Source organism: Nycticebus coucang, chromosome 22, assembly GCF_027406575.1.
Source record: "Nycticebus coucang isolate mNycCou1 chromosome 22, mNycCou1.pri, whole genome shotgun sequence".
In the NCBI taxonomy this organism is placed as follows: Eukaryota; Metazoa; Chordata; class Mammalia; order Primates; family Lorisidae; genus Nycticebus; species Nycticebus coucang.
Window position 1 is genome coordinate 50,860,390 of NC_069801.1, and position 26,189 is coordinate 50,886,578.

The 26,189-nt window shown below is 43.4% G+C and overlaps 1 protein-coding gene across 2 annotated transcripts; it reads left to right on the forward strand.

Moving 5' to 3' along the window:
- The first annotated feature begins 18 nt into the window (after positions 1–18).
- On the forward strand, positions 19–25,418 carry LRRC42 (leucine rich repeat containing 42). 2 transcript variants are annotated; one of them, XM_053576291.1, is made up of 8 exons: positions 23–183; positions 6,061–6,547; positions 13,364–13,495; positions 15,023–15,141; positions 17,524–17,612; positions 17,788–17,901; positions 22,155–22,239; positions 24,920–25,418. In XM_053576291.1, exons 2-8 carry the CDS (start codon positions 6,075–6,077, stop codon positions 25,192–25,194), a joined length of 1,287 nt encoding a protein of 428 aa, XP_053432266.1. In that variant the 5' UTR covers positions 23–183; positions 6,061–6,074; the 3' UTR covers positions 25,195–25,418. The 2 variants fall into 2 exon arrangements, with proteins under 2 accessions (XP_053432267.1, XP_053432266.1); XM_053576292.1 differs by lacking the exon at positions 13,364–13,495 and having other exon boundaries at positions 19–183.
- Positions 25,419–26,189: the final 771 nt, after the last annotated feature.

Genomic DNA, 26,189 nt, shown 5'->3' on the forward strand with positions numbered 1-26,189 from the left:
GCCGGCCCCGCGGTCCCACGGCGCCTGGCCGCCCCCTGCCCCCTCCCTCTTCCCACCCTCTCCGTGTCCCACCCTCCGTAGCTTTGTGCCCCGGGTGCCGAGCAGCTCCCGCGTCAGCTGCGCGGCGGAAGGAGAGAACCGCCTTTAAGGAGCTGCCGCTTGCTGCCCCGGGTAGGGGCACAGGTAGGTGGCGGCCGCGGGCTGGGCCGCTCTCGGGGCGCGGGGCTGCTTGAGCGGGCGGGAGTGGGGAGTGGGGGAGGGGAAGCATGGGAGGGACGGGACGGGGGTGGTGGATTGAGGGATAGGTGGGAGGAGCAGGATGCTGGGGTGCGCGAGATGGGTTGAAGGGTGGGGTGTGGGTGCTGGGGTAGGCTGCGGGGGCGTGTGAGAACTGGGGTTCGCGGCTGGGATGGGAGAGGGGGCAGGATCAGCTTGGGTGGACTCGGGGAGGGGCATGCGTGGGAATTGAGAGAGGGACGAAGAATTGCTGTCCTGGGCGAGGGGGGAAAGGAATGAGATTTCAGAGGTGTGAGGAAGAAAGGAGCTAGGGTTGGAACAGGGGAAGAGGTGGGGTCTTGGGGGTAGGGAGGAAAGAAAATTGGGGATTTTAAAGGTTGAGAACAGAAAAACAGGGGAAAGGATGGTGAGATTGGGGTCCTAGGAGAGGGAAGCCACGGGAGTGGAAGGGAAGAATAGATGGTTAGGGGTGGAGTGGTGTGGGGAAGGAATGGGAGGAAGATTGGGTCTGGGGGACGTGGCGAGCCACGTTTCAGAAGGGGCACGGAAGAATTGGAAGTGTGTGAGGTTTGAGAGCTGAGAGGAAGGTTAGGATTTTTGGTGTGGGGATTGGATTTGTATGAGAAGCTCTAGAGTTGGTAAGCCTGTCTAGATAGGGGAGAGTTTCGCATGTTCTTATGGGGGAGTAGGGAGCTGGGAGTGATGAGAACCTTTAGAGCTTGAGGCAGGAACGGTAAGTGCAAATGACTGGAAAAAAGAAGTAATGAGGAGAGTTGAAAATTGAATAATGGCGGGGACGCAGAACAATGAAGGTGAATTGTTAGCCAGTTATTGATAGCATAGAACTAGTGTCTGTTCAAGTTGTAATGCGGGAAATTTTCTCAAGAATACTACATTTCCAAATATACCGTGGGTGCCTGCAGCCTTGGGATGAAGGCCGTGGTTGACAGATGTTTTCCTGGTGTGGATGTAGCTAATTTTTGCCTGGCAGAGGGAAGAAGGGAGGCCTCCTTGTAACTCTCCTGGCTCTGTTCCCACCAACTCTTTCTTCAGATGCCCACTGTTCTTTTATCTCCTCTCTCCACTATCCCCCCGCCCTCTAGCTTGAACCAGTGAGTGCCAGAGGGATCAAACAGGTGGATGAGATTAATTTTTAACATTTTTTTAATCCTCAAGGCTGATGTCGTATTTTTATTCTTGAGAGACAGCATCATGCCATGGAAAGAGCTTGGGCTTTGGAATGAATATACAGCCTTGAGACTGAAAACTGGTTCTGCCTTTTACTAGCTCTGTTTTAGAGTAAGTTAACTTTACTTCTCTGGTTCTCCTTATCTATTCAATGGCAATGCTGACCTCATAGGACTGTTGAGGCTTATGTGGGTCATTTTATATAGTACCTACTAACTGGTAGTTGCTTAATAAATGGTAGCCATCACTTCCAGTATCACGACCATAATTTATTCATAGGGGGAATCGTTCTCTTTGCTTACCAAAGTTAGGTTTGTTTTTTCTTTTTGTCTTTAAATTAGGTAGCCGTAAGAGCTCACAGTTTTACTCCGTTACCTTGTTCCCCCCTTCCACACCCTACCTCAAGTCCACCTGACTGGCTGGGATAGTGAAGCTTTTTGCTTGGTAAACTGGCTTTAAGTCCTAAAAAATTAGGCTGTGAAGAACCGAGTTTTTAATATGGTGTGGCTATATTTCATTCCTTTCATGAAATAATATGCTTTGTAGTAACTTTGGCTCATTTGTGACCAAATACTAGTGTATACACTAACATGATGTTTTTCTGTGACACAGAAAAGAGACTATCTGAATACTGCTGCTTCTGTTGATCTAATTAATATATGATATAGCTACTACAGATCAACACTGGACATTGTGATTCTTGCAGATACTCATCATTTTAATTTTCCATATGGATCCAGTTTTTATGGTTTAGAACAGACCCTGTCTCCTGACAGGGTACGTTTTTAATAGGCCACCCTGTACAACTGCCAGGGGCAAATGAAGCCAAGTACAAAAACTTTGTGTAGAATTCTCTTCCCTTTTTAGTTCCTTTAGTCTTGAGGGGTTTAAACATTATTTTTATGTTTAAAATTTTTTTAATATTTAAATTTTTTCTAGAAACAGGGTCTTGCTCTTGCTTGCTCTGGTCTTGAATTTCTGACCTCAAGTGATTCTCTTGTCTGAGCCTCCCAGAGTGCTAGGATTACAGGTGTGAGCCACCTAAACATTAATTTAAGATGCATAAATTTCGTAGTAGAAATCAAAGGTGACCAGGATTCCCTGAACTGTTCCTTCAGTGGTTTCTGGACAAATGATACAGGTTTACTCTTCAGGAAATTGGACTTCTTTCAACCTTTAGAAAGAGAAATGGTAGTTGATGAGTAATCTAAAGATAAAATATAGGCAGAACTTTGTCTTTTTTTTTTTTTTTTTTAAATGATCCTTGGAAGCCAAAGCTGCCAGGATTATGAGAAGCAGTTTGCGTTCAAGCTGCTTGTGCCCTCTAGTGGATGGAATCAGACTTTTCTGATTTTCATCTGACGTGGTCAGTCATCCCTCCATCATCCGTTTGTCCATTTAGTCCAAAGTTTGTGGAATACCTGGTAGGTGTAAGATGAAATACATACTACAAGTGGGCAGACCCTATTTCATAGCCCTGAGAATTCATGGTATATTGATCCATTATAATAAAATTTGCCTTTTTACTATTAAAATCAAATCATTGCTTTTTAAGCTTATGCCTGTTGTCTGCTTTCTGATCTACAGGTAGAGTAGGGCTCTAAATGTCCAATTACAGGGATAAAGACCAAAGGAGGGGCGGTACCTGTGGCTCAGTGAATAGGGCACCAGCCCCATATACCGAGGGTGGCGAGTTCGAACTCAGCCCCGGCCAAACTGCAACAAAAAAATAGCCAGGCGTTGTGGTGGGCACTTGTAGTCCCAGCTACTCGGGAGGCTGAGGCAAGAGAATCACCTAAGTCCAAGAACTGTAACACCACAGCACTCTACTGAGGGGGACAAAGTGAGACTCTGTTGCAAAAAAAAAAAAAAAAAAAAGGAGATCTGCTTTCTCTCCTCATCAGGATTCAAGTATGAAGCGGCCAGATGCTTACCCCTACTGGAAGAAGAGCTTAGAATAAATGAGGCTTCTCTTTAGCAGGCACTGTGAGTGCTGGCAAGGGAAGAGTATTGGTTATAAGAGCTGGCACTGTGACAGGTTTTTTTCCTCTGGTTTTTAGTTTAGTTGCCTCCCAACTCCCCCTGGTAGTACCAGTAGCAGTATACTCCCATCATCTGCTTTGCTTCCACCACCTGCAGAAGGGTCTGACAAGTGAGGGAGGAGCCTGCAGCTGTTGCCTGGAAGAGGCGCTGGCTCCTAGCGACAGTATGAGCAGGCCCTGCAACTCAGAGCACTAAGTCTGTCCCTTTGTGGTCTCACCCTTCCTTTCATTCAGTTCAGCAAGTACCTTTTGAGGGCTTACTCAGCACTAGGCAGTATGTTGTGCCTGGAAAAGAAAGGTAAATTAAATAAGTACCTCGTCTTCAAAAAGCTCACAGCTGTGGGTACATAGACAAGTAAACAGACATAATACACCGTGCTAAGTGCTACGTAGGAGACATGAGGTGCTCTGGGAAAACCAGACAGGCGTAACTGGTGCAGAGGTTAGGGAAGGTTTCCCAGGAGAGAGATGATGGTTGAGCTGAGTGTTAATGATGAGTAGGAATTAGCTACATCAGGGAGGCAGAGAAGGTTGTTCTAGCCAAAAGAAGCAGAATGGACAAAGGCCAGACGGACGCGAGAATGTGGCAAATTAACCTGAGTAGTGTGGCATGGCCAGCGAGCAGGGCAGAAGGAGACGAGCAAGAAAGAGGTGAGGCTCTCTAGGGCTAGGCAGGGCCCTCTTTTCTGATGTGCTGTCACACACACAATTATCCTTGAGAGAAATGCAGATCGTACTGATTCCCACAAAGGGGATCATTATTTGATCTCCAGAGACTCTGCATTTTTGATTTCTGACTTAATTGTTTGCTGACACTTGTAAGTAGCTTCAGGGCCACATTGTAGCCTTGCACTGATGCTGAGAAGCTGAGAAAAACTCAGTCTTTAAAGGATACTGTCAGGCCTAGATTATATAAATTTCACCTTCTCCCTTGGAATCATAGAAATGATAACCAAATACCTTTATTTTATTTAACATACAATTTCTCAAGTATTTTGAGATATCATTGTTATCGGAAAAACAGTCTTGGGCAGAGCGTGTTACCCACATGATTGCAGAAATGCCCAGCTGTTTTATTTTTTTGCCTTACCTTGAAAGTGCCCAAATAGAACCTTAGAGATGTGATGCTTCCAAGGGCTAGAATAGCTTTGGCTGAGAAAATCCTTCTGGTAGGGTCTATATAAGATTTAGCAAATGAGTCAACTTTGGTTCCACAGATTATCTGTTTGGGGCCTATAACATGCCAGAGTACTGCAGTACAGAGTCCGGATGAATTAAACATGGTCCCTCTTCTCAAGAGGCTGAAAGCAGTGGAAGGCAGACCCAGAAACAAATCAATAGCAGAACAGTGAGCCAAGTACAACAAAGAAGTGTGTAGAAGGTGCCAAGCTAGCAAGGGAGTTATTTATTTCTAGTCTTTTTCTTAAATTAGAAAAAAAAATTAGGGTGGCGCCCGTGGCTCAAGGAGTAGGGCGCCCGTCCCATATGCCGGAGGTGGCGGGTTCAAACCTAGCCCCGGCCAAAAAAAAAAGAGGAGAAAAAAAAAATTAAATTCAGCCTCTGTGCTGCTGTATTCCAATCTTTTTCTGTATATAAATGTTTTTTAAAAATTGTGTAATTTTTGGCTTGGTGCCTGTGGCTCAAGCAGCTAAGGCACCAGCCACATACACCTAAGCTGCCAGGTTCGAATCCAGCCCAGGCCTGCCAAGCAACAATGACAGCTGCAACCAAAATATAGCCCAGCGTTGAGGCAAGCGCCTATAGTCCCAGCTACTTGGGAGGCGGAGGCAGGAGAATCACTTGAGTCCAGGATTTGGAGGTTGCTGTGAGCTGTGATGTAACGGCACTCTACCCAGGGTGACAGCTTGAGGCTCTGTCTCAAAAAAAAAAATTCTACAATTTTAGTGGCTTTATTATTATTATTTTTTTTTTTTGTCGCCCTCAGTAGAGTGCTGTGGTGTCACAGCTCACAGCAATCTCTAGCTCCTGGACTTAGGCAATTCTCTTGCCTCAGCCTCTTGAGTAGCTGGGACTACAGGTGCCCACCACAACGCCCGGCTATTTTTTTGTTGCAGTTTGGCCAAGGCTGGGTTTGAACCCGCCACCCTCGGTATATGGGGCTGGGGCCCTACCCACTGAGCCAAAGGTGCCGCCCATTTTAGTGGCTTTATAACATTTTATGGTACAGATATATCATAATTTATTTAATAACTCTTCAGGTGTTGGACATTTCATTTTTTTCTCATTGTTTTGCTACTATACACTGCTGCCATGAATTTACATGTAGATGAATCTTTGTTGCATATGTGATAACTTTCTCAGGGTGAATTTTAAAGATGAGGTTTGAGCTGGGCTTTGAAAAATGAGTAGAGCACCAGATAGACATGAAAAAAGGGAGGGTAGGAAAAGTATTTCAGGAGAGACAACAGAAACAACCTCAAATGTGGGAGTTCCCAGGCAACTGCTAAGTTTCGTTTTCCCCAAACCAGTCACAAGGCCTGTCTATTAAAAAGCTCTAGGCACAGTAAGATGAAGTTACATTTTACAGATGGTGTTTTAATTGGATTTACTTTCTTATGCCTTACTTTTACAGTCAAAATCACAGCAATGTCTTACTACCTCAACTCGGAAAGCCACCTGGACCCAGGGCCCATCTACGTGCGAGAAAATGGGCAGCTTCACATGGTCAATCTGGCTCTGGAAGGCGTCAAGAGTGGCCTGCAGAAGCCAAAGCCTTTCAGACTGTTTCCCAAAGGCTTTTCTGTGGAGCTTTGCATGAACAGGGAAGAGGATACTGCACATAAAGAGAAGACTGATCATTTCATCTTCACATATACCCGGGAGGGGAATCTTCGGTACTCCGCCAAATCCCTCTTCAGCCTTGTTCTGGGCTTCATCTCTGACAATGTCGATCACATTGATTCCCTTATTGGCTTTCCTGAGCAGATTGCTGAAAAGCTGTTCTCTGCTGCTGAAGCCAGACAGAAATTCACAGAGCCAGGGGCGGGGCTGAGGGCTTTACAGAAATTCACCGAAGCCTATGGAAGTCTGGTGCTTTGCTCCTTGTGTTTGCGAAACAGGTGAGTGTTCTGATGAGGACATTGAGGATTTTATTTTATTGGGTGTTAATTGTGTCAAGCTCTGGAGCTTAGTGGGCTCACCCCGTCAACTAGCACTTCAAAAACCACACAACAGGCCATTTTGAGAAAAATCTTTGCCTTTCTTCCCCCTCCTTCCATCTCAGACCACACTTAGCTTTATTTTGAAAACATTTTATTTTATTTTTTTTTTTGAGACAGAGTCTTCATTTTGTCACCCTTGGTAGAGCCATGGCGTGATAGCTCACAGCAACCTCCAGCTCTTGGGCTACAGTGATTCTCTTGCCGCAGCCTCCCAAGTAGCTGGGACTACAGGCGCCTGACACAATGCCCAGCTATTTTTGGGGGGAAGGGTCTTGCTCTTGCTCAGCTGGCCTCGAACTCCTGAGATCAGGTGATCCACCTGCCTTGGCCTCCCAGAATGCTAGGATTACAGGTGTGAGCCACCTTGCCCAGCTTTATTTTGAAAACATTTTATAAGGATTAGTTGATTGCCACAGCTTCTCTCTTAGGGAGAAAATACTCTTCTACCAACTTTCTAAGAAGAGAAAATAAAAAAGACAAGATGTCTTGTTATGCTCTTGGAAACGTGAAGATTAGTGCCCAGAGTTCTTAATCCTGTTTTGGTTTTCAGCCCACTAGTTATTGACCATTAGATAAAAAGTAACTTTCCAGGGGTCCTCAAACTTTTTAAACAGGGGGCCAGTTCACTGCCCCTCACACCATTGGAGGGCTGGAGTATAGTTTAAAAAAAAAAAACTATGAACAAATTCCTAAGCACACTGTACATACCTTATTTTGAAGTAAAAAAAACAAAACGGGAACAAATACAATCACACTGCCTTATATGGCCCACGGGCTGTAGTTTGAGGACCCCTGCTTTAAAAGAATGAGTGGGCTCAGCGCTTGTAGCACAGTGGTTATGGCGCCAGCCACACACATCTAGGGTGGTGGGTTCAAGCCCTGCCCGGGCCAACTAATCAACTGCAACAAAAAAATAGCCAGGTGTTGAGGCAGGTGCCTGTAGTCCCAGCTACTTGGGAGGTTGAGAACAGAGAATCGATTAAGCCCAAGAGTTGGAGGTTGCTGTGAGCTGTGACACCACAGCCCTCAACCGAGGGTGACATAGTGAGACTCTGTCTCAAAAAAAAGTAAAATAAATAAAAGAATGAGTGATTAAAATTTCCAAATATCCTAAAGTTCGGAAATTTTCAGATAAGGTCCTAACACCAAGGTCTGTCTTCTAACAAAGCAGGTGTTTTCTCTTGTGACTTACCTTTGCTTGTGTACTTTTTATTTATTTATTTTTAATTTTTGTTCCATCATTGTGTAAAAACCCTTTCAAAACATCAAATTTTTAAAAAACTTACAAAAAAGTTATAAAAATGTATGTGGCAAACAATTCAGACACAAACATAAAAGGATATAAGGTGAAACATAGTATTCCTTCCAGTCACCTATTTCCTCTCCCCTGAAGCCAGCTTCATTAATGGTTTCTTTTATATCATTCCAGAGATATTCTGTACATCCATATACATGGGGGTTTTGGGGTTTGTTTTTTTTTAAGAGACAGAGTCTCACTTTATCGCCTTCGGTAGAGTGCTGTGGTGTCACAGCTCATAGCAACATCCAGCTCTTTTAGGTAAATTCTCTTGCCTCCGCCTCCCAAGTAGCTAGGACTACAGGTGCCCGCCACAACACCCGGCTATTTGTTTGTTGCAGTTTGGCCAGGGCTGTGTTTGAACCCACCACCCTCGATATATGAGGCCGGCGCCCTACTCACTGAGCCACAGGCGCCGCCCCATATATCCATAGTTATATAGCGCTCTTCTTTGTTACACAAATGGCAGCATACTGCATACACTGTTACGTACTTTGCTTTCTTCACATAATTTGAAAATAATTTCTCATTAATACTTGTAAGTTTTTAACATAGCTTTATAGTATACTATACGAACATTTTTGTGAAACGGTAAAAAGCATGGTGTAAAGCTTTTATACACCATTAAAAGTGTACAAAAAAAGAGAGTCATATCAGAAAACGCAAGCTAAACTCATGTACTTAAAAAATAAAGAAGAAATAATAGTGAGATGCTATTTATCTACAAAAAGTAGAAAAATCAGTTGTGGTGGGATGTGCATTATAGTCCTAGCTACTTGGAAGGCTGAGGCAGGAGGATTGCTTGAGCCCAGGAGTATGAGGTTGCTGTGTATGAAGACACTGTACTCTTGCCTGGGTAAGAGAGCAAGACCCTGTCTCAAAAAATACATATAAAAATAAAGAATTATTTTTCAGTTCATAGAATTAATGGTTTTACCTCAGGCCAAATCTTATACTTTAAAAAAATGTACAATAAACAGAAAAGAACAGAACCACCTTGGACGTAACAAACTGACCAAGCACCTTGTTTGCCATAGAGAAAACTCTCTTTGCTGTGGTCTAAGTCTTGGCCTGGCTTGTGGCTGCTGCAAGTGTAGGGGAAAAAAATTCCCTTGCCTAAATGAAAAAGTCTAGCAATATTTCATAGTAGCTCATACATTTAAAATACATTTACTCCATGGGCGGCGCCTGTGGCTCAGTGAGTAGGGCGCCGGCCCCATATGCCGAGGGTGGCGGGTTCAAGCCCAGCCCCGGCCAAACTGCAACAAAAATATAGCCGGGTGTTGTGGCAGGTGCCTGTAGTCCCAGCTGCTCGGGAGGCTGAGGCAAGAGAATCATGTAAGAGAGCTGGAGGTTGCTGTGAGCCGTGTGACGTCACGGCACTCTACCAAGGGCAGTAAAGTGAGATTCTGTCTCTACAAAAAAAAAAAAAATACATTTACTCCTTTTTTTACTCCAAGTTATTTCTGTTTATTATAGAAAAATTAGAACAGTAAAAAGTAGAATTATGATATATGCCTTGTTTTAAAATTATTTTATAAATGCAGTACTATTGGGAAAATATATAAAACTGTAATATTAAAAAAATTCGTAATCCCATGTTGATAGTCATTCTCAAATACGTATACATTTGAGAATATACACTTTGTACAACTTGTATTCTATTCTTTACCCATCTATGCTTGTAGTTTAAGTGTTTTCCACACTATTTTCCATTTGTGGTGTCTGCATACTGTTCTGGTGACAGATTGTTCAGATTGTGATGAGAATAGCACTTTCATTCACATTTGTTGAGCACATAAATTAGCGTAGCAATTCTGGAAAGCAGTTTGGCAGTATGTATCAAGAGCCTTAAAAACTTCTGTCCCATCACATAGAGGATGAGGAAAAGAAAAAAATTCATACCATTTGTTTGACCCGTTAATTCCACTTACTTTTTAAAAAAATTTTTAAATTCCACTTATTAAGTCTATTGTAATCTCTAATCAGAGATGGGAAGAAATAATTTTACATAGGGCGTTCATTATAGTACTGTTCATATTACTAGTGAAAATTTGAAAACTAGGCTAGGTACGGTGGCTCACACCTATAATCCTAACACTCTGGGAGGCCAAGGTGGGTGTATTGCTTGAGCTCAAGAGTTGGAGACGAGCCTGAGTAAAAGCAAGACCCACCCCCCCACCCTGTCTCTACTAAAAATAGAAAAACTGAGGCAAGAGGATCGCTTGAGCCTGAGTTGGTGGTTGCTGTGAGCTATGACACCATGGCACTGTACCCAGGGCGACAGTTTTGAGACTCTGTCTCAAAAAAAAAAAAAAGAAAAAGAATTTGAAAACTAAATGTTCAACGGTAGGGAATTGGTTAGGCAAATTATGGTATATTCACATAAAGAAATGCAATTATTAAGGTAATGTTCTAAATAGATTATATATATTTGATATATAGAAAGGAAAAAGAAACCCACCAAAATGTAGTCTAAATGGTGGGATTAAAATTGGTTTTATGTTTTTATACTTTTCTATATTTTCTTAATTTTTCTACAATGAGTATGTATTACATTTATAATCAGAAAATACAAGAAACAGGGTTTTTTTTGCAGTTTTTGGCCAGGGCTGGGTTTGAACCCGCTACCTCTGGCATATGGGGCCGGGGCTCTACTCCCTTGAGCCACAGGTGCCGCCCAAGAAACAGTTTTAACATAATCTTTTTGCCTGTATTTTAAGGCAACAATTCCAGACTTCACTGTGTCGTTCAGATGTGAGTAGGACTTTCAGTCGTGATCAAAAGCCTCTCTTTTCCCTTTGAACCCTTAAAGTAAAATAGAGGGCAGGAGATTCAGAGCTGAAGATGCAACAATAGAAGTTTCACTAGTGCAAAGGGTTCGAGTCAAAGGGAATGAGCTTGAAAAAAATAAATGAAAATAAGATAAATTGGGTAGGTATGGTACTTGTTAATTTGGGGGTTGGGTCACAAAGCTGCCACCAGAAGCCAGTGTCTTTGCAGCTAGATTCCAGCCTTACCAACTCTCCTCCCTTATGTTGAAACCCCAGTGATCTCTAATCCCCCTGGTGGTCACAGGCAAGTATGTTTTCCTTAAAATATCACCCTGTGTTACTGAAGTAATAATAGCTAGTATTTGATGAGGGCCTATAAGATGCCATGTACTTTCAAAATTTTTGATTTTCTTAATATCCTCATGAGAAGTAAATAATAATTCCATTTTGTAGCTGGAGAAATTGAGGCTCGGAAAGGTTAAATAAGTAACTTTCTTAGAATCACACAAGTAATTTGGGCTGTTAGAATTAAACTTAATCCTAACATGTCTGTGTTTTTTCTGTTGCTTCTCCGCTGTAATGTTCTGAACCTTTTAATGGGCAAATTGGAAGATTTGTAGTAAGCAAGAACCTGAAGCTTTGATTATGTCCTAGATTAGCTTATAGTAATGTCTGTGGCCTAGCATGTGGGTTCCTTAGCCTTGTCTTTGTAATGTTTCTTAATCACTCTACACAGTGTTATGTCCTTCGCAGAGAACTCTTGTTTCAGAATTACTGAACATCTTTTGGTTAATTGATCAAAGGATGTGTGTTTTCCTTTCTCTGATTGCCAGTAATCCCCTAAATCCCTATTAACACACTTCAACTCTGATTGGAAGATGGAAAACAGCAGCCTTATTTACAGTGCAATTAAAATACATCTGAGCAAATAAGGCTCATTTGTGTACCCAGCTGAGCTCAGTCTCCAGGCAGCTTAGATTCCACAGTTTAAAAGGGATGTCAGTGCCACAGGCCATCTGTACCTAGCAGTCAGGCCAGTGATTAGTTTGAGTACATCTTATTTTGGCTGGAAGTAAGAACAAAGAAGATCTAACTCCCCTCTTGCCCGCTGATTATTCCATCTTTTTGGCAATTATGATCCTGCTGTTAGAAGAGAGACTCAAGCTCTTTTAAATATAACCCCACTGATCCTAGCACACCATCTTATATGGAAACTTCTAGACATCCAAGAGGAAAGTGGATGAGAAAACGACAAATCTGCTGGGTACGGTGGCTCATGCCTATAATCTCAGCACTTGGGAGGCTGAGGTGGATGGATTGCCTGAGCTCACTGGTTTGAGGCCAGCCGGAGAAAGAGAAGCCCCGTCTCTAAAAAAATAGCTGGGCACTGTGGCAGGCACCTGTAGTCCCAGCTACTTGGGAGGCTGAGGCAAGAGAATCACTTGAACGCAAGAGTTTGAGGTTGCTGTGAGCTAAGATGCTGTGACACTCTACCAAAGGTGACCAAGTGAGACTCTGTCTCAAAAAATAAAATAAAGAAAACCACAAGTCATTTCCCTGTCCTCTTAGGTTCCTCTCCTCTCTGTTTCCTGTGACACCTAATCCCTTTCATTTTTTCTCACTGACCTCATCTGAAATAGATGAACAACTATGAAGCAGGGTGGAGCCCCATCCCAGTTTGTGGAATGTCGTTTTCATCTCCTTTTCCTCTCCAGAGGCCTCCCCTGTGCTTTCTGATGACACTTTGGCAAGGTGCACCAGTGTAATTAAGCTACTCATGCTCAGGGTTTGTCTGAATAACCATCTACATTAGGGCCGGTCCTTATAGCAGCCCTGCTGTCCTTGCTTTTGGAATAAAGTTAGCAGAATAGACAGAGTGGAGTGGGCATGTATTCAAACTTGTGTCTGAGTGGAAAAGATAAAATGTGATCTGCCAAGTATCTCTTGTTATATTCTTGGAGATGCATAGACTAGAGCTCAGAGTTCTTGGCCTTATTTCAGTTTTCAAATCACTAGATATTGAGCATTAGATGAAAAGCAACTTTGAGAGGGTGAATATTTAAAAATTTTGAGTATCCTGAATTTTAGTAATTCTCAAAGTCTCAACACCAAGGTCTCTCTAATAACAGAGCAGATGTCTCTTGTGAATTGCCTTTGCTCATATACTTTTGTTTATTCAAAAATTTTATTCCACCATCACGTAAAGAGATGTTCAAGGCATTTAGTAATTTAAACAACCTGTGTCCAGAGAATAATCAATGAAATCTCCTTATTACATAGTACTGTGCCCTGACAAGGTGCTGACTACGGCTGCAGTCCCCGGTCCCTGGACTGCAGACTGGTCCCATTGCCCGTGAGGAACTGGGCTGCACAGCAAGAGGTCAGCAGCAGCAGCAGCAGCAAGTGAAGTGTCATCTGTTCATAGCTGCTCCCATTGCGGAGTTGCTGCCTGAACCCCACCTCCTCTCAGAACCCCTTCCCACTCCATCCCCATCCTCCCAACTGTGGGAAAATTACCTCTCCATGAAACTAGTTCCTGGTGCCAAGAAGGTTGGAGACTGCTGGACTATGGCACTAAACCATGACTAATACACTGTTTTCAAAGAAAGAAAAAAGTAGTTGATGGCTCTCCATGCTCTGCAGGTGTCTGGTGATTTCGGAGAAACTTGAAGAGATTAAGTCTTTCCGGGAGCTGACCTGCCTGGACCTCTCCTGCTGCAAACTTGGGGACGAGCACGAGCTTCTAGAACACCTCACCAACGAAGCCCTGTCTAGGTGCTGACCTGCCGCCGTTTTTTAGATAAATCACTTTGGTCTTTTTTTAAAAGATGATCATCTTGGGTGGCACCTGTGGCTCAGAGGGGTAGGACGCCGGCCCCATATGCCGGAGGTGGAGGGTTCAAACCAACCCTGGCCAAAAACTGCAAAAAAAAAAAAATGATCATCTTGAGGAGTGGTGATTCCTTCCTATTCCAATGTTTATTTGCTGTTTTTTTTTTTTTTTTTTCTAAAATATCTTCATTCTCTATTTACTTGGTGTAAGCAATACAGACAGGACAACCCATAGGAAAGTCGGTCAGTTGACTTTTTTTGAGACAGCCTCAAGCTGTCGCCCCGGGTAGAGTGCCGTGGCATCACAGCTCACAGCAACCTCCAACTCGTGGGGCTCAAGTGATTCTCCTGCCTCCACCTCCCAAGTAGCTGGGTCTACAGGCGCTCACCACAACGCCCGGCTATTTTTTTGGTTGCAACCGTCATTGTTTGGTGGGCGGGGCTGGATTTGAACCTGCCAGCTCAGGTGTATGTGGCTGGCACCTTAGCCGCTTGAGCCACAGGTGCTGAGCTGACTCTTTTTTTCTAAGTAACTTTTCTTTCAACATGTAGCACTCAAAACTATCTAAGTTGAAAGATTATTTTGTCCTGTATTTGTCTAGTCTTATATTCTAGTAAGAGATGAGAAGTTACACCATTTCCCACAGTCATTATTGTTTACTATTTTAATTAGCAGTGAGCTATAATTATAAAGAAAATGGAACTGTTAAGACCAGCCAAATCTTTTTAAGAACCATGGTTTAAATAAATTTCCCAGTTCATACCATGTACACGTAGCTCATGTTACCAAGTCTGGCCAGCTGAGAGGAAGCCAAGTGGATTCCTTTGTGGTTCATAAACACCCAGGAGGATAACAGCATTGTACACCTGGGTCTGACTGTCTGTCTGGGCCTGCCTCTGATAAGTGACACCTACATACAGCCCCATACAAAGGCATTTTTGTGTGAGGTTAGTTAGCACCAAGACTCAAGATATTTTGTGTGAAAGAGTAGAGCATATTATAATAATACAGCAATTTCAGGTTTTTGGATGGATGGGTTCTGGGAGTACCTTATGAACCCAATTTGAAAAATCTAGATTTATAAAGCTGGTTCAGAGGATTGTTTATTTTATAAAAGGAGTTTTTTGCAGACTTTCCTGACACATTTGGAATGTTTTTGATTTTCATACAATGAGTCAGAAATGCAGCTATTGTTTTAAAGAAGGTGTATTTGTGCCCTTAATGGAAGCCTGTTTCCCTCATTCAGCCATATACCTGAAGTGCCCTCTACCATCTGAGGTTCAACTGCATGACACTTTGATACCTAAATTAACCCTCACTTGGTAACTGAAGCACCAAAAGATTTTTAACTGTTAAATGCATTGGGTGTGAAATAGCAGGACATAGAGAATATTTTATATTTTCAAAATATATCATCCCTACATTTTCTTAAACTCTTAGTAATTTATTTATGGACTTCGTTTCCCTAGTGTAACTCAACTCCACTTGAAGGATAATTGTTTGTCTGATGCTGGGGTACGGAAAATGACAGCACCGGTTCGAGTGATGAAAAGAGGCCTTGAAAATCTAACATTATTAGACCTATCATGTAAGTTTTATTGGAAATTATAAGATTGGCTGGGTGTGGTGACTCAAGCCTGTAATCTTAGCACTTTGGGAGGCCGAGATGGGAGGATTTCTTGAGGTAAGAAATTTAAGACCAGTCTGAGCAATACAGTAAGACCCTGTCTCTACAAAAAATTAAAAAGTGAGGGGCGGCACCTGTGGCTCAGTGAGTAGGGCACCGACTCCATATACCGAGGGTGGTAGGTTTGAACCTGGCCCCGGCCAAACTGCAACAAAAAAAATACCTGGGCGTTGTGGCGGGCGCCTGTGGTCCCAGCTGCTGGGGAGGCTGAGGCAAGAGAATCACCTAAGCCCAGGAGCTGGAGGTTGCTGTGAGCTGTGATGCCACAGCACTCTACCAAGGGCAATACAGTGAGACCCTGTCTCTACAAAAAAAAAAAGTGAGCTGGGTATGGTGGGTACATGCTTGTCATACTAGCTACTAGGGAGGCTGAGGCAAAAAGATTGCTTGAGTCCAGGAGTTGGAGGCTGTAGTGAGTTTTGATGGTGCTACTGTGCTCCAACTTGGGCAACAGAATGAGACCCTGTCTCAAAAAACCCCAAAAAACTCAGGCCTGTAATCCCAGCACTCTGGGAGGATAAGGTGGATGGATTGCTTGAGCTCAGCAGTTTGGGACCAGCCTAAGCAAGAGTGAGATCTCCATCTCTAGAAATAGCCAGGTGTTGTGGCAGGTGCCTGTAGTCCCAGTTACTTGGGAGGCTGAGGCAGGAGGATCGCTTGATCCCAAGAGTTTGAAGTTGCTGTGAGTTATGATGCCATGGCACACTACGAGATGACAAAATGAGACTCTGTCTCCAAAAAAAAAAAAGACAAGATTGTTAACTTTGGAAGAATGGCCCTAGAGATAATCTAGCTTCTCTTCATTGAGGTGATAAATGAAAGCTGACTTTTCCTAAGTGCCACAGATAGTAATTGGCAGAGCAGGACTTGACCTCTGGCCAAATGGCCTTTTCTGGCACACTGCCACCTCTTTAGGGTAGGAAAAGCTCTAGTGATTCATCCATGCCACTTGCTATGTGTAGACAGCGGCAGCCTTTCATCGTATTCATAACATACATAAAAGATGTTTGGTTCCTCCTTATTTTCTTTGAGTTTTTGACCTGGGGTATCTCTTATCTAGGTCCTTTTTATCAGTATTTGCCTGATGAAAAACATCAGGCAGATGCTAACTCCAGTGATAGGAAGTTGACAGAGATACTTATGATTAACTGAGCATCCATTAAATATACGGCAGGGTGGTGCAGTTCTGAAAGTACAGAAGGAGCAGGGAGTTGAAGTCAGAAGACCTTCCTTGCTCTAATTTTTATTATTAACTATTTACTCTTGGGCAAGTTATTTAACCTCTCTGAACCTTTTGGCCTCTGTAAAATTAGGGTAATAATGAATGCCCTACCTACCGTATAGGGACATATATTAATTTCATAGATTTTTTTTTTGAGAATCAGTAATGTGCCAGGCACTGTGCATATAGCCTGGAGGACTCAGGGCTAAATGCAGGACTCCCTGATGTGAGAAGGTAATACGTGTATAAGAAAGGACTCGGAAAACAATTCAAGTTAGTAAGAGTAGTGATAGTCTCTGCATTGAAAATCTCCTTTTTTGAGGCAGAGTCTCACTGTGTCGCCCTTGGAAGAGTGCGGTAGCAATCACAGCTCACAGCAACCTTAAACTACTGGGCTTACACGATTCTCTTGCCTCAGCCTCCCTAGTAGCTGGGACTACGGGAACCTGCCACAATGCCTGGCTATTTTTAGAGACGGGGTCTTGCTCTGGCTCAGGCTGATCTCAAACCTATGAGCTCAGGCATGAGCCACCATGCTCGGCCTCCCCTTGACAATATTTTATTTTATTATTATTTTTTTTTTAACGTTTTATTTTTTTTTGTAGAGACAGAGTCTCACTTTATGGCCCTCGGTAGAGTGCCGTGGCCTCACACAGCTCACAGCAACCTCCAACTCCTGGGCTTAAGCGATTCTCTTGCCTCAGCCTCCCGAGCAGTTGGGACTACAGGCGCCCGCCACAACGCCCAGCTATTTTTTGGTTGCAGTTTGGCCGGGGCCGGGTTTGAACCTGCCACCCTCGGTATATGGGGCCGGCGCCTTACAGACTGAGCCACAGGCGCTGCCCTTGACAATATTTTAAAAATGAATAAATGCTTTTACTTTGCAGGTGAAATGTTCATAAATAAGGTATAATGAACCATTTTAGTGCAGGTTTATATATGTTCTCATATGGTTACAAATTAAATCCTGTCATTGCTTGGGTTTATTTATGAGCTTATTTATAGTTGTCATTTTAGCAACACTGACTGCAATAGAAAGCTGCCTTGTTTTTGACATCTAGGTAATCCCGAGATCACAGATGCAGGAATTGGATATCTCTTTTCTTTTAGAAAACTGAACTGTTTAGATATCTCTGGAACTGGGCTCAAGGTAAGACTTTTAGTTCGTTCTCCCATTTTTCCAGAGTTCAGCAATTTGTTACTTTGCTTCTGCTATTTAGAGCTTTAAAAGGGGCTGGTACTTATGATGGTTTTTATTTGCTACTGAAAGCAAGTAAGAAGTGGCCAAATGTGTTCACCTTTCTGGTCTATCTCTCCCTCACTAGGACGTCAAAGCCGTCAAGCACAAGCTCCAGACTCACATAGGCCTTGTTCACTCCAAAGTGCCTTTGAAGGAATTTGATCATAGTAACTGCAAGACAGAGGGCTGGGCTGACCAGGTACTCCACGTTCTTCTCCTCTACAGTTAACATGTAGTACAGCTCTTCATTTTAATTCCTGGTGTCTTATCCAACACATTGAACAAACATTAATCCTCTTGGTATTCCTTAGCTGAAAATTGACGTTTTCATGTCAAATCAGAAACATTTGATGAGTTATAACTGATGGCACGTACTTAAGGAATTGGTGTTGGGCTTGGCGCCTGTAGCTCAGCGGCTAGGACGCCAGCCACATGTACCAGAGCTGGTGGGTTCGAGTCCAGCCTGGGCCTACCAAACAACAATGATAACTATAACCAAAAAATAGTCAGGTGTTGTGGTGGGTGCCTGTAGTCCCAGCTACTTGGGAGGCTGAGGCAAGAGAATTGCTTGAGCCCAAGAGTTCGAGGTTGCTGTGAGCTATGATGCTGTGGCACTCTACCCATGGTGACAGCTTGACACTCTGTCTCAAAAAAAAAAAAAAAAAAAAGAAATTGTTGTTGGATGCCAGACCTAATATCTCATTCTCTGGTAATTAGATTGTGTGTCATCTTTACTGGAGAAAATGCCATCTTACCCCTGACTCAGAAAATAAGTGAATGTTGGCTTGTCATCCTAAAAAGTAGTCTGACTTAACTTCCGAAGGACAGATTCTCTTAGTAGTATAAACTAAACAGACATGCACAGTGTCAAGTAATGATTTAAATCTGACTCTTCCATTACTTTTGGGCAAATTTCTTACTTCCCAGGGCCTAGTGAGGAAATGTCTCTTTTGTCTTTCACCTGAGTTTTACCAGTGAGACAATTTGCTTTGATGCGCTCTTCTTGTCTTTATTTATTTTTTTTTCTTTTTTGAGACTAAGTCTTACTCTGTCATCTTGGGTAAAGTACCATGGCATCATAGCTCACAGTAACTTCAAACTCTTGGGCTAAAGCAGTCCCCTTGCCTCAGCCTCCCAAGTAGCTAGGACTACAGGTGCCTGCCACAATACCTGGTTGGTTTTTCTATTGTTAGTAGAGACACGGCCTCACTCTTACTCAGGCTGGTCTTGAACTCCTGAGTTTAAGCAGTCTACCTGCCTCAGCCTTCCAGATTGCCAGGATTACAGGTGTGAGCCACGGTGCCTGGCCATCTCTTGTCTTCTTAATGGTCTTTCTCTGCTCAGTAAGGTATAGACTTGTGTAGGAAGTCAGAAAGGAACACGTTGCAGGGTCTGTGGCTGCTGCCTTTCTCCTTCAGACACTTTTAAACAATGTTTCTTGGTGGAGGCCAAGAGGAAGCACCAAACTGTTTTGTCCTGGATCTCTCCTTGGCTCCAAGTCATAATGCATGATGGTGGACCCATCCAGCTGCCCAGTTGTAGCATCACCTCACTTATAGGTAAGCAAAAGGGGAGACTAGTGAGCCTGTGTTTCAGAAGCACAGAGCTTGGTCCAGAACATGCATGATGAAATAATTACCAGTGCGTTGCCAGATGAGGTTTATAACACTAGGTGAGTCCCACTTGCATCCAGTGGACTTTGGGGTAGCTATAGGATGGTTATGCAAAGACTTAATGCAGTCTGGTAGCAGGTGTGACGTGGTAGAAAGCATAGGCTGTAGAGTTGGAGAGACCTGAGTTTGGATCCTGGCTCCGTAACTAATACGTAGCTATACGACATAGCAACTTTGAGATTCTTGTTTCTTCATCTGTAAAATGCAGAAACCAGAAATTCTCTCTCTTTTCTTTTCTTTTTTTTTGAGACAGAGTCTCACTTGGTTGCCTTTGTAGAGTGCTGTGGCATCATAGCTCACAGCAACCTCAAACTTTCGGGCTCAAGCAATCCTCTTGCCTCAGTTTTTCTTTTTTCTTTCTTTCTTTTTTTTTTTTTTTAAAGTAGAGACGGGGTCTTGCCCTTGCTTGGGCTGGTCTCCAACTCATGAGTTCAGACAGTGCACCTGCCTCGACCTCCCAGAGCAGAACCTCTCTTGCAGGGCCTAGTAAGGATCAAGTAAAACCCTTAGCAGCCTGGTCCGAGTAAATTGGTTGGGCAGGCACCGCTTCCTGCCATCCAGCTTCAGCTGGCCTGTAGGGCTTGGCAGCATTGCGTTACCTATTTCTCCTAGATCCATTATTGAAATGGTTTTAGGCTGACCCACTCCCCTTCTGCTCTCATTTTCATCATGTGGTGCAAAAGAGTGAGGCCATCTAACAAGTATCCACTTACTCCTTGTCTCTGTCTCAAAATTCCTCCATTTCTTTAACCATTTTCCACTTCCCTCCTAAGGGGAACAAGTATGCTACTTTATTCCAGCAACAAGTCCTTTCTTTTTCTTTTTCTTTTCACTTCTCTTCCTAAGCTCTCCTGTTCCTCTGTGGTACTTACTAGTGATTATTGATGATAGTACTCTGTTGCCCCCTTTCCCATCGTCAGTGCCCCCCTCTGCTGGCTGTTTTCTCTCTGTGTGTAGATGTACATTACCCTGACTCTGACGCGTTCTCTGTCCCCCAGTGTGACTGTGCATTGTTTGCTATTCTTACCTCTCCCCTCCTCCGTGCCCGCTCAGTTCTTAGTCCCTTACAGTCCAGGTGTGGCCTCCACTGCTCTACTGAAAGTCTTGCTTGAAGATGGCAGGTGATCTCCTTCTTCACCTTCCTTGGCTTTTCTGCAGTGTTAGGTATAAACATGCGTGCCTGGGGAGTTTTCTCTCAGCCTGTCTCCTTCCTCACTCTCCCCTGGCTGTGACTCACCTCCACTCACTCCCCAGTGATCTTAAATGTTCTCAGGACTTTAACTGTGACTGTGAGGATGAGTCCTCTACGTTACCTCTCTCAGACACGAGATCCATTCCCAAGTATTATTCATAAATCTCCACCTGGCACTGCAAATTCAGCTTGTCCAGAACCACACTCCTTTTCTCCCTGTCCAATCTCAAACAGCTCTTCTTACTGACATTATTTCTCTGGTGGGATAATAGTTTTCCCTTTGCTCTTTAAGTCAACAGGTTCAGTTAATCTGTCTTAATGTTCTATTAAATCATCCCTATTTTCCATAACCAGGCAATTAACATAGAAGGGATGGCAACTACTAATATTAATTAAGTGCTATCTGTGTGTCAGGCACTGTGCTAGACAGTTTTATTGTGTTATTTCATGTAATCCTTACCTTATAATAGAGTATGTACTATTATTAATCCTTATTTTACAGATGAAAGAAGTAGGACTCAGAAATAGACCTCTGGCTAGTAGGTGGTAGTGCTAACTCTGGAACTATATTCTTTTTTTTTTTTTTTTTTGAGACAGGGTTTTGCTCTGTTGCTGTTGCTGGAGGGCAGTGGTGTCATCATAGCTCACTGCAAGCTCTAACTCCTGAGCTCAAGCGATCCTCCTGCCTCAGCCTCACAAAGTGCTGACATTACAGGTGTGAGCCACCACACTCGGCCTCTTGACTTTCATTATGATCATTTCATTGCATACTACAATGAGAAATGTTAAATTTAAAGTCCTTGATATTCATGGTATATAATATACATTTGTAACAGCTTAAAAAGTGGAAACGGGGGCCGGGCCTGATGGCTCACACCTATAATCCTAGCACTTCCGGAGACTGAGGTGGGTGGATTGCCTGAGCTCACAGGTTCAAGACCAGCTTGAGCCAGAGCAAGACCTTGTCTCTAAAAATAGCTTGGCGTTGTGGCAGGTGCTTATAGTCCTAGCTACTTGAGAGGCTGAGGCAAGAGGATCACTTGACCTCAAGAGTTTGAGGTACCTGTAAGCTATGACGCCACAGTACTCTACCAAGGGTAACAAAGTGAGATTCTGTCTCTGAGTAAATAAATAGTAGAAACTGATTACAAAGTAATAAGAAAATATGGAAACAAGGGCAATTTTACACACATACGAGAGTTTGAGTTATAGTTGGCATGTTTTAAGACATGAGAGTGAGTCTAGGAATGTGTAAAAAGTATTATGACTAAAAGTTTTAAGTTTTAGTGTTTAAAGGATATTCAGTTTACTTTTAGTGTGGAATAAAGATGAAAATGGGGAGTCAGCGTGATCGATTTTTCTGAGTCATACAGATACGTATGTCCCACACGTTTGTGTTCTGACTCAGCTCCTACATTAGAACAGACAGTGCAGACCCAGCTGGCTTCTTCTGTCCCCAGACAACTGAAGTAAAATTTACCACGAGGGTTGTGTTTAAGGAAAGAGAGCAAGAGGGGATGAGAAAGACTTTTGAGATGAAAAGCTTGAGATTTTGTTCAGATTCAAATCTTCCCCCAAACATTTCAGATCGTTCTGCAGTGGGAGCGTGTGACTGCGGAAGCTACGAAGCCTCGGGAAACCTCAGAGCCTCGAACAGCAGCTCGGCACTTCTGTGAGAAATTCCATTTTCTTTGGAGTTTTTACTCTTGGGTTGTTCACACCCTCACAGCAGTTAGCCTGTCTTCTCTCAGTGGGAAAATTATGATCGTACTGACTCTTTTATGATCACTAAGACTTACATTCCCTCAGTGTAGCTTACAGTGTAACTTCACACTGAGCTTTCAGCACCAGCACCAGGAAGAAAGCTTTATAAAATCATTTGTTTATATCCCATCTTATTCTAAAAAAGATACATAGTGGCACAAAAGCAGATAGAGTACAGAAAAAAAAGGACAAAGTGTAGCCAAAAAGTGGAGGCAACCCTAGTGTCCACCAGTAGATGAATGGGTAAACCAGATGTGGACTATCCATGTAATAAATAGTAGAATCTCCGTAGTTGACCATCTCCCTACATTGACCACCTCCTTAAATTGACCTAATTTCCATAGACTGGACATGGCACCACATGTACATGTCAGTACAGTAGTAGGCCTAGTTCCTTGTGTTGACTACCTCTGTATGTTGATGAGTTTGTTACAGTCCCTTAGCCGGTCAACTTTCAGAGGTTCTACTATATTTCAATCTTAAACAGTAAGGAAATTTTGACATGTGCCACATGGATGACCCTTAAAGACATTATGCTAAGTGAAATAAGCTAGTCACAAAAGGAAAAATACCATATGATTGTTCTTATGTAAGAGTAGAATGATGGTTGTCAGGGGTTTGGGGGAAGGGGAGAGTTATTGTGGGTACACAATTTCAGTTTTGCAAGATAAAGAGTGTTCTAGAGGGCGGTGCCTGTGACTCAGTGAGTAGGGCGCCGGCCCCATATACTGAGGGTGGCGGGTTCAAGCCCAGCCCCGGCCAAACTGCAGCAACAACAAAAACAAAAATAGCCAGGCGTTGTGGCAGGCGCCTGTAGTCCCAGCTGCTTGGGAGGCTGAGGCAGGAGAATCACGGAAGCCCAAGAGCTGGATGTTGCTGTGAGTCCTGTGACGTCATGGCACTCTGTCTCTAGAAAAAAAAAAAAAAAAAAAGAGTGTTCTGGAGATAGAGAGTGATGGTGATGGTTGTACCATAGTGTGAATATGTACTTAATATCACTGAATTGTACACTTAAAATCATATACTTCAGGTTATGTATATTTTACCAGTTTTAAAAAAAAGAGGAATTAATTGATGAAGTCAAAGTGAAGGAAACACAAAGGTAGCAAAATAAGAATGCAGGGCGCGGCTCAGCACCTGTAGCTCAAGCAGCTAAGGCATCAGCCACATACACCAGAGCTGACTGGTTCAAATCCAGCCTGGGCCTAATCCAACAATGACAACTACAACCAAAAAATAGCCTGGCATGGTGGCGAGTGCCTGTAATCACAGCTACTTGGGAGGCTGAGGTAAGAGAATTGCTTAAGTCCAAGAGTTGGAGGTTGCTGTGAGCTGTGACACTACAGCACTCCACACAGGGAGATAGCTTGAGGCTCCGTCTTCAAAAAAAAAAAAATGCAGGGCGTACCTAAAAAATTAGAGTAAGGTTGTATTGTTTGCTAGTGTTACACCACAAATTTTGCTCTTAGAGGAGAGTCAAGTCCAAATTTTTAATAATAATAGCTAACATTTGGCTCGGCATCTGTGGCTCAAGCGGCTAAGGCACCAGCCACATATACCTGAGCTGGTGGATTCGAATGCAGCCTAGGCCCGACAGACAACAATGATGGCTGCAACCAAAAAATAGCCGGGTGTTGTGGTGGGCACCTGTAGTCCCAGCTACTTGGGAGGCTGAGGCAGGAGAATTGCTTGAGCCCAGGAGCTGGAGTTTGCTGTGAGCTGTGATGCGACAGCACTCTACCCAGGACGACAGCTTGAGGCTCTGTCTCAAAAAAAAATTTTTTTTTTTTTAAATAATAGCTAACAGTTTTTAAAAAATTAAGGAAAAAATGTTTTATAGTGACAGGGTGGGCCTCAAGGGATCCTTTCCCCTTGGCCTCCCACAGTTCTGGGATTATAGGCATGTGCTGCTGCACCCAGACCCCATACTTTCTGAGCTTTCAGTGCGCTGAGCATTGTACTTAGCACTTTATATACATGATTTCATTTACCTTCACATCACCTTTATGAAATGGTTTTGTGCCCTATAAAGATAAGAAAACCGGGCTTGGCGCCTGTAGCACAGTGGTTATGGTGCCAGCCACATTCACCGAGGCCAGCGAGTTCGAACCCAGCCTGGGCCAGCTAAAATAACAATGACAATTGCAACAAAAAACAGCCAGGTGTTGTGGTGGGCGCCTGTACTTGGGAGACTGAGGCAAGAGAATCACTTAAGCCCAAGAGTTTGAGGTTGCTGTGAGCTGTGACATCACAGCATTCTACCAAGGGTGACAAAATAAGACTCATTGTCTCAAAAAAAAAAAAAAAAAAAAGGGAAAACTGAATCTCAGGTAAGTCATTTGTCCAACGTCATTTATCCAGGAAGAGGCAGATCTGAGACTTGAATTCTAATCTATCAAACTTCCATGTATACCCTGGACCTGTGCTAGCCGGCATGCCATCGCTGCCTCACAGACACTCAGGACGACGTAAAACCAACACAGACATCACCCTGTTTGGGCCTTTGTCCTTTCCCCTTCTACACTGATGTGGGCATTAGCGTGCCAGCATCGTGAACTCATGGCCTGTCCCTCCTGTCACTCTTACAGATGGGAAGCGGGCTCCAGCAGAAGCTCCAGTGAAGGGTCCCCTGGCAGACACCCACGTGAACTCTTCGGAGAAACTACAGTTCTATAGAGAGAAAGCCCCGGACTGCCATGGGCCATTGTTGAAATGTGAAGCTGTCTCAAGCCAGGAGTCTAAGAAGAGCAAAAAGAGAGCTTTTGAGGAGTCAGAGAAGGAACAGAATAACTCTTCACAGTCCTCAAAGCAGAAATATGTCTGTCTTGCTGTGGAAGACTGGAACTTGTTAAATTCCTATTGATTGGCAGTTACAAGTTGACCTTTCTCCCCCAGCTCTAATGTAGGAGGAATGGGGACCGATGTTGATTTACTTTTGTTTGAATTTACCTATGGCGTTAGCATAGTAAGCAGATATTTCTACTTTTGTGGTGGGGGAGGGGAATGGTATGGAAGTATGTAATAATTTCTAATGTATATTTTCAATACATAGTAATTTTTTCAAATAAACATTTTTGCTGTCTTTAAGTTCTGCTTGTAGATTATAGACCGGGACCACAGGAGATGGCACATTGGTTTGGAATAGAAGGCCAGGTGAACCAAAAGGGCAGCTTGGCATACCTCAGTGATCTGTTGGGTTCTGTTCAAGACACAATAAAGTAAATGTCATAATAAAGCAAGTCACACAAATTTTTTGTTTCCCAGTGCATATAAAAGTTATCTTTACACTGTATGATAGTCTCTTAGGTACGCAATAGCAGTATGTCTCAGTGAATATACTCTGATTTACAAGGACTGTATTGTTAAAAAATATGATTATCTGAGCCTTTGGCGAGTCATGACCCTTTTCTTGGTGCAGATTCTTGCCTTAGTATCAACGGCTACTGACTGAATCGGGGCTGTGGTTGCTGAAGGTTTGGGGGCTGTGGCAATTTCTTTTTTTTTTTTTTTGTAGAGACAGAGTCTCACTTTATGGCCCTCGATAGAGTGCCATGGCATCACACAGCTCACAGCAACCTCCAGCTCCTGGGCTTAAGCGATTCTCTTGCCCAGCCTCCCGAGTAGCTGGGACTATAGGCGCCCACCACAACGCCCGGCTATTTTTTGGTTGCAGTTCAGCCGAGGCCGGGTTTGAACCCACCACCCTCGGTATATGCGGCCGGCGCCTTACCGACTGAGCCACAGGCGCTGCCCGGCAATTTCTTAATATAAGGTAGTAATGAAGTTTGCTGCATCAATTGGCCCTTCCTTTCAAGAACAATTTCTCTGTAGCATGTGATGCAGTAGAACTTCTTTCAA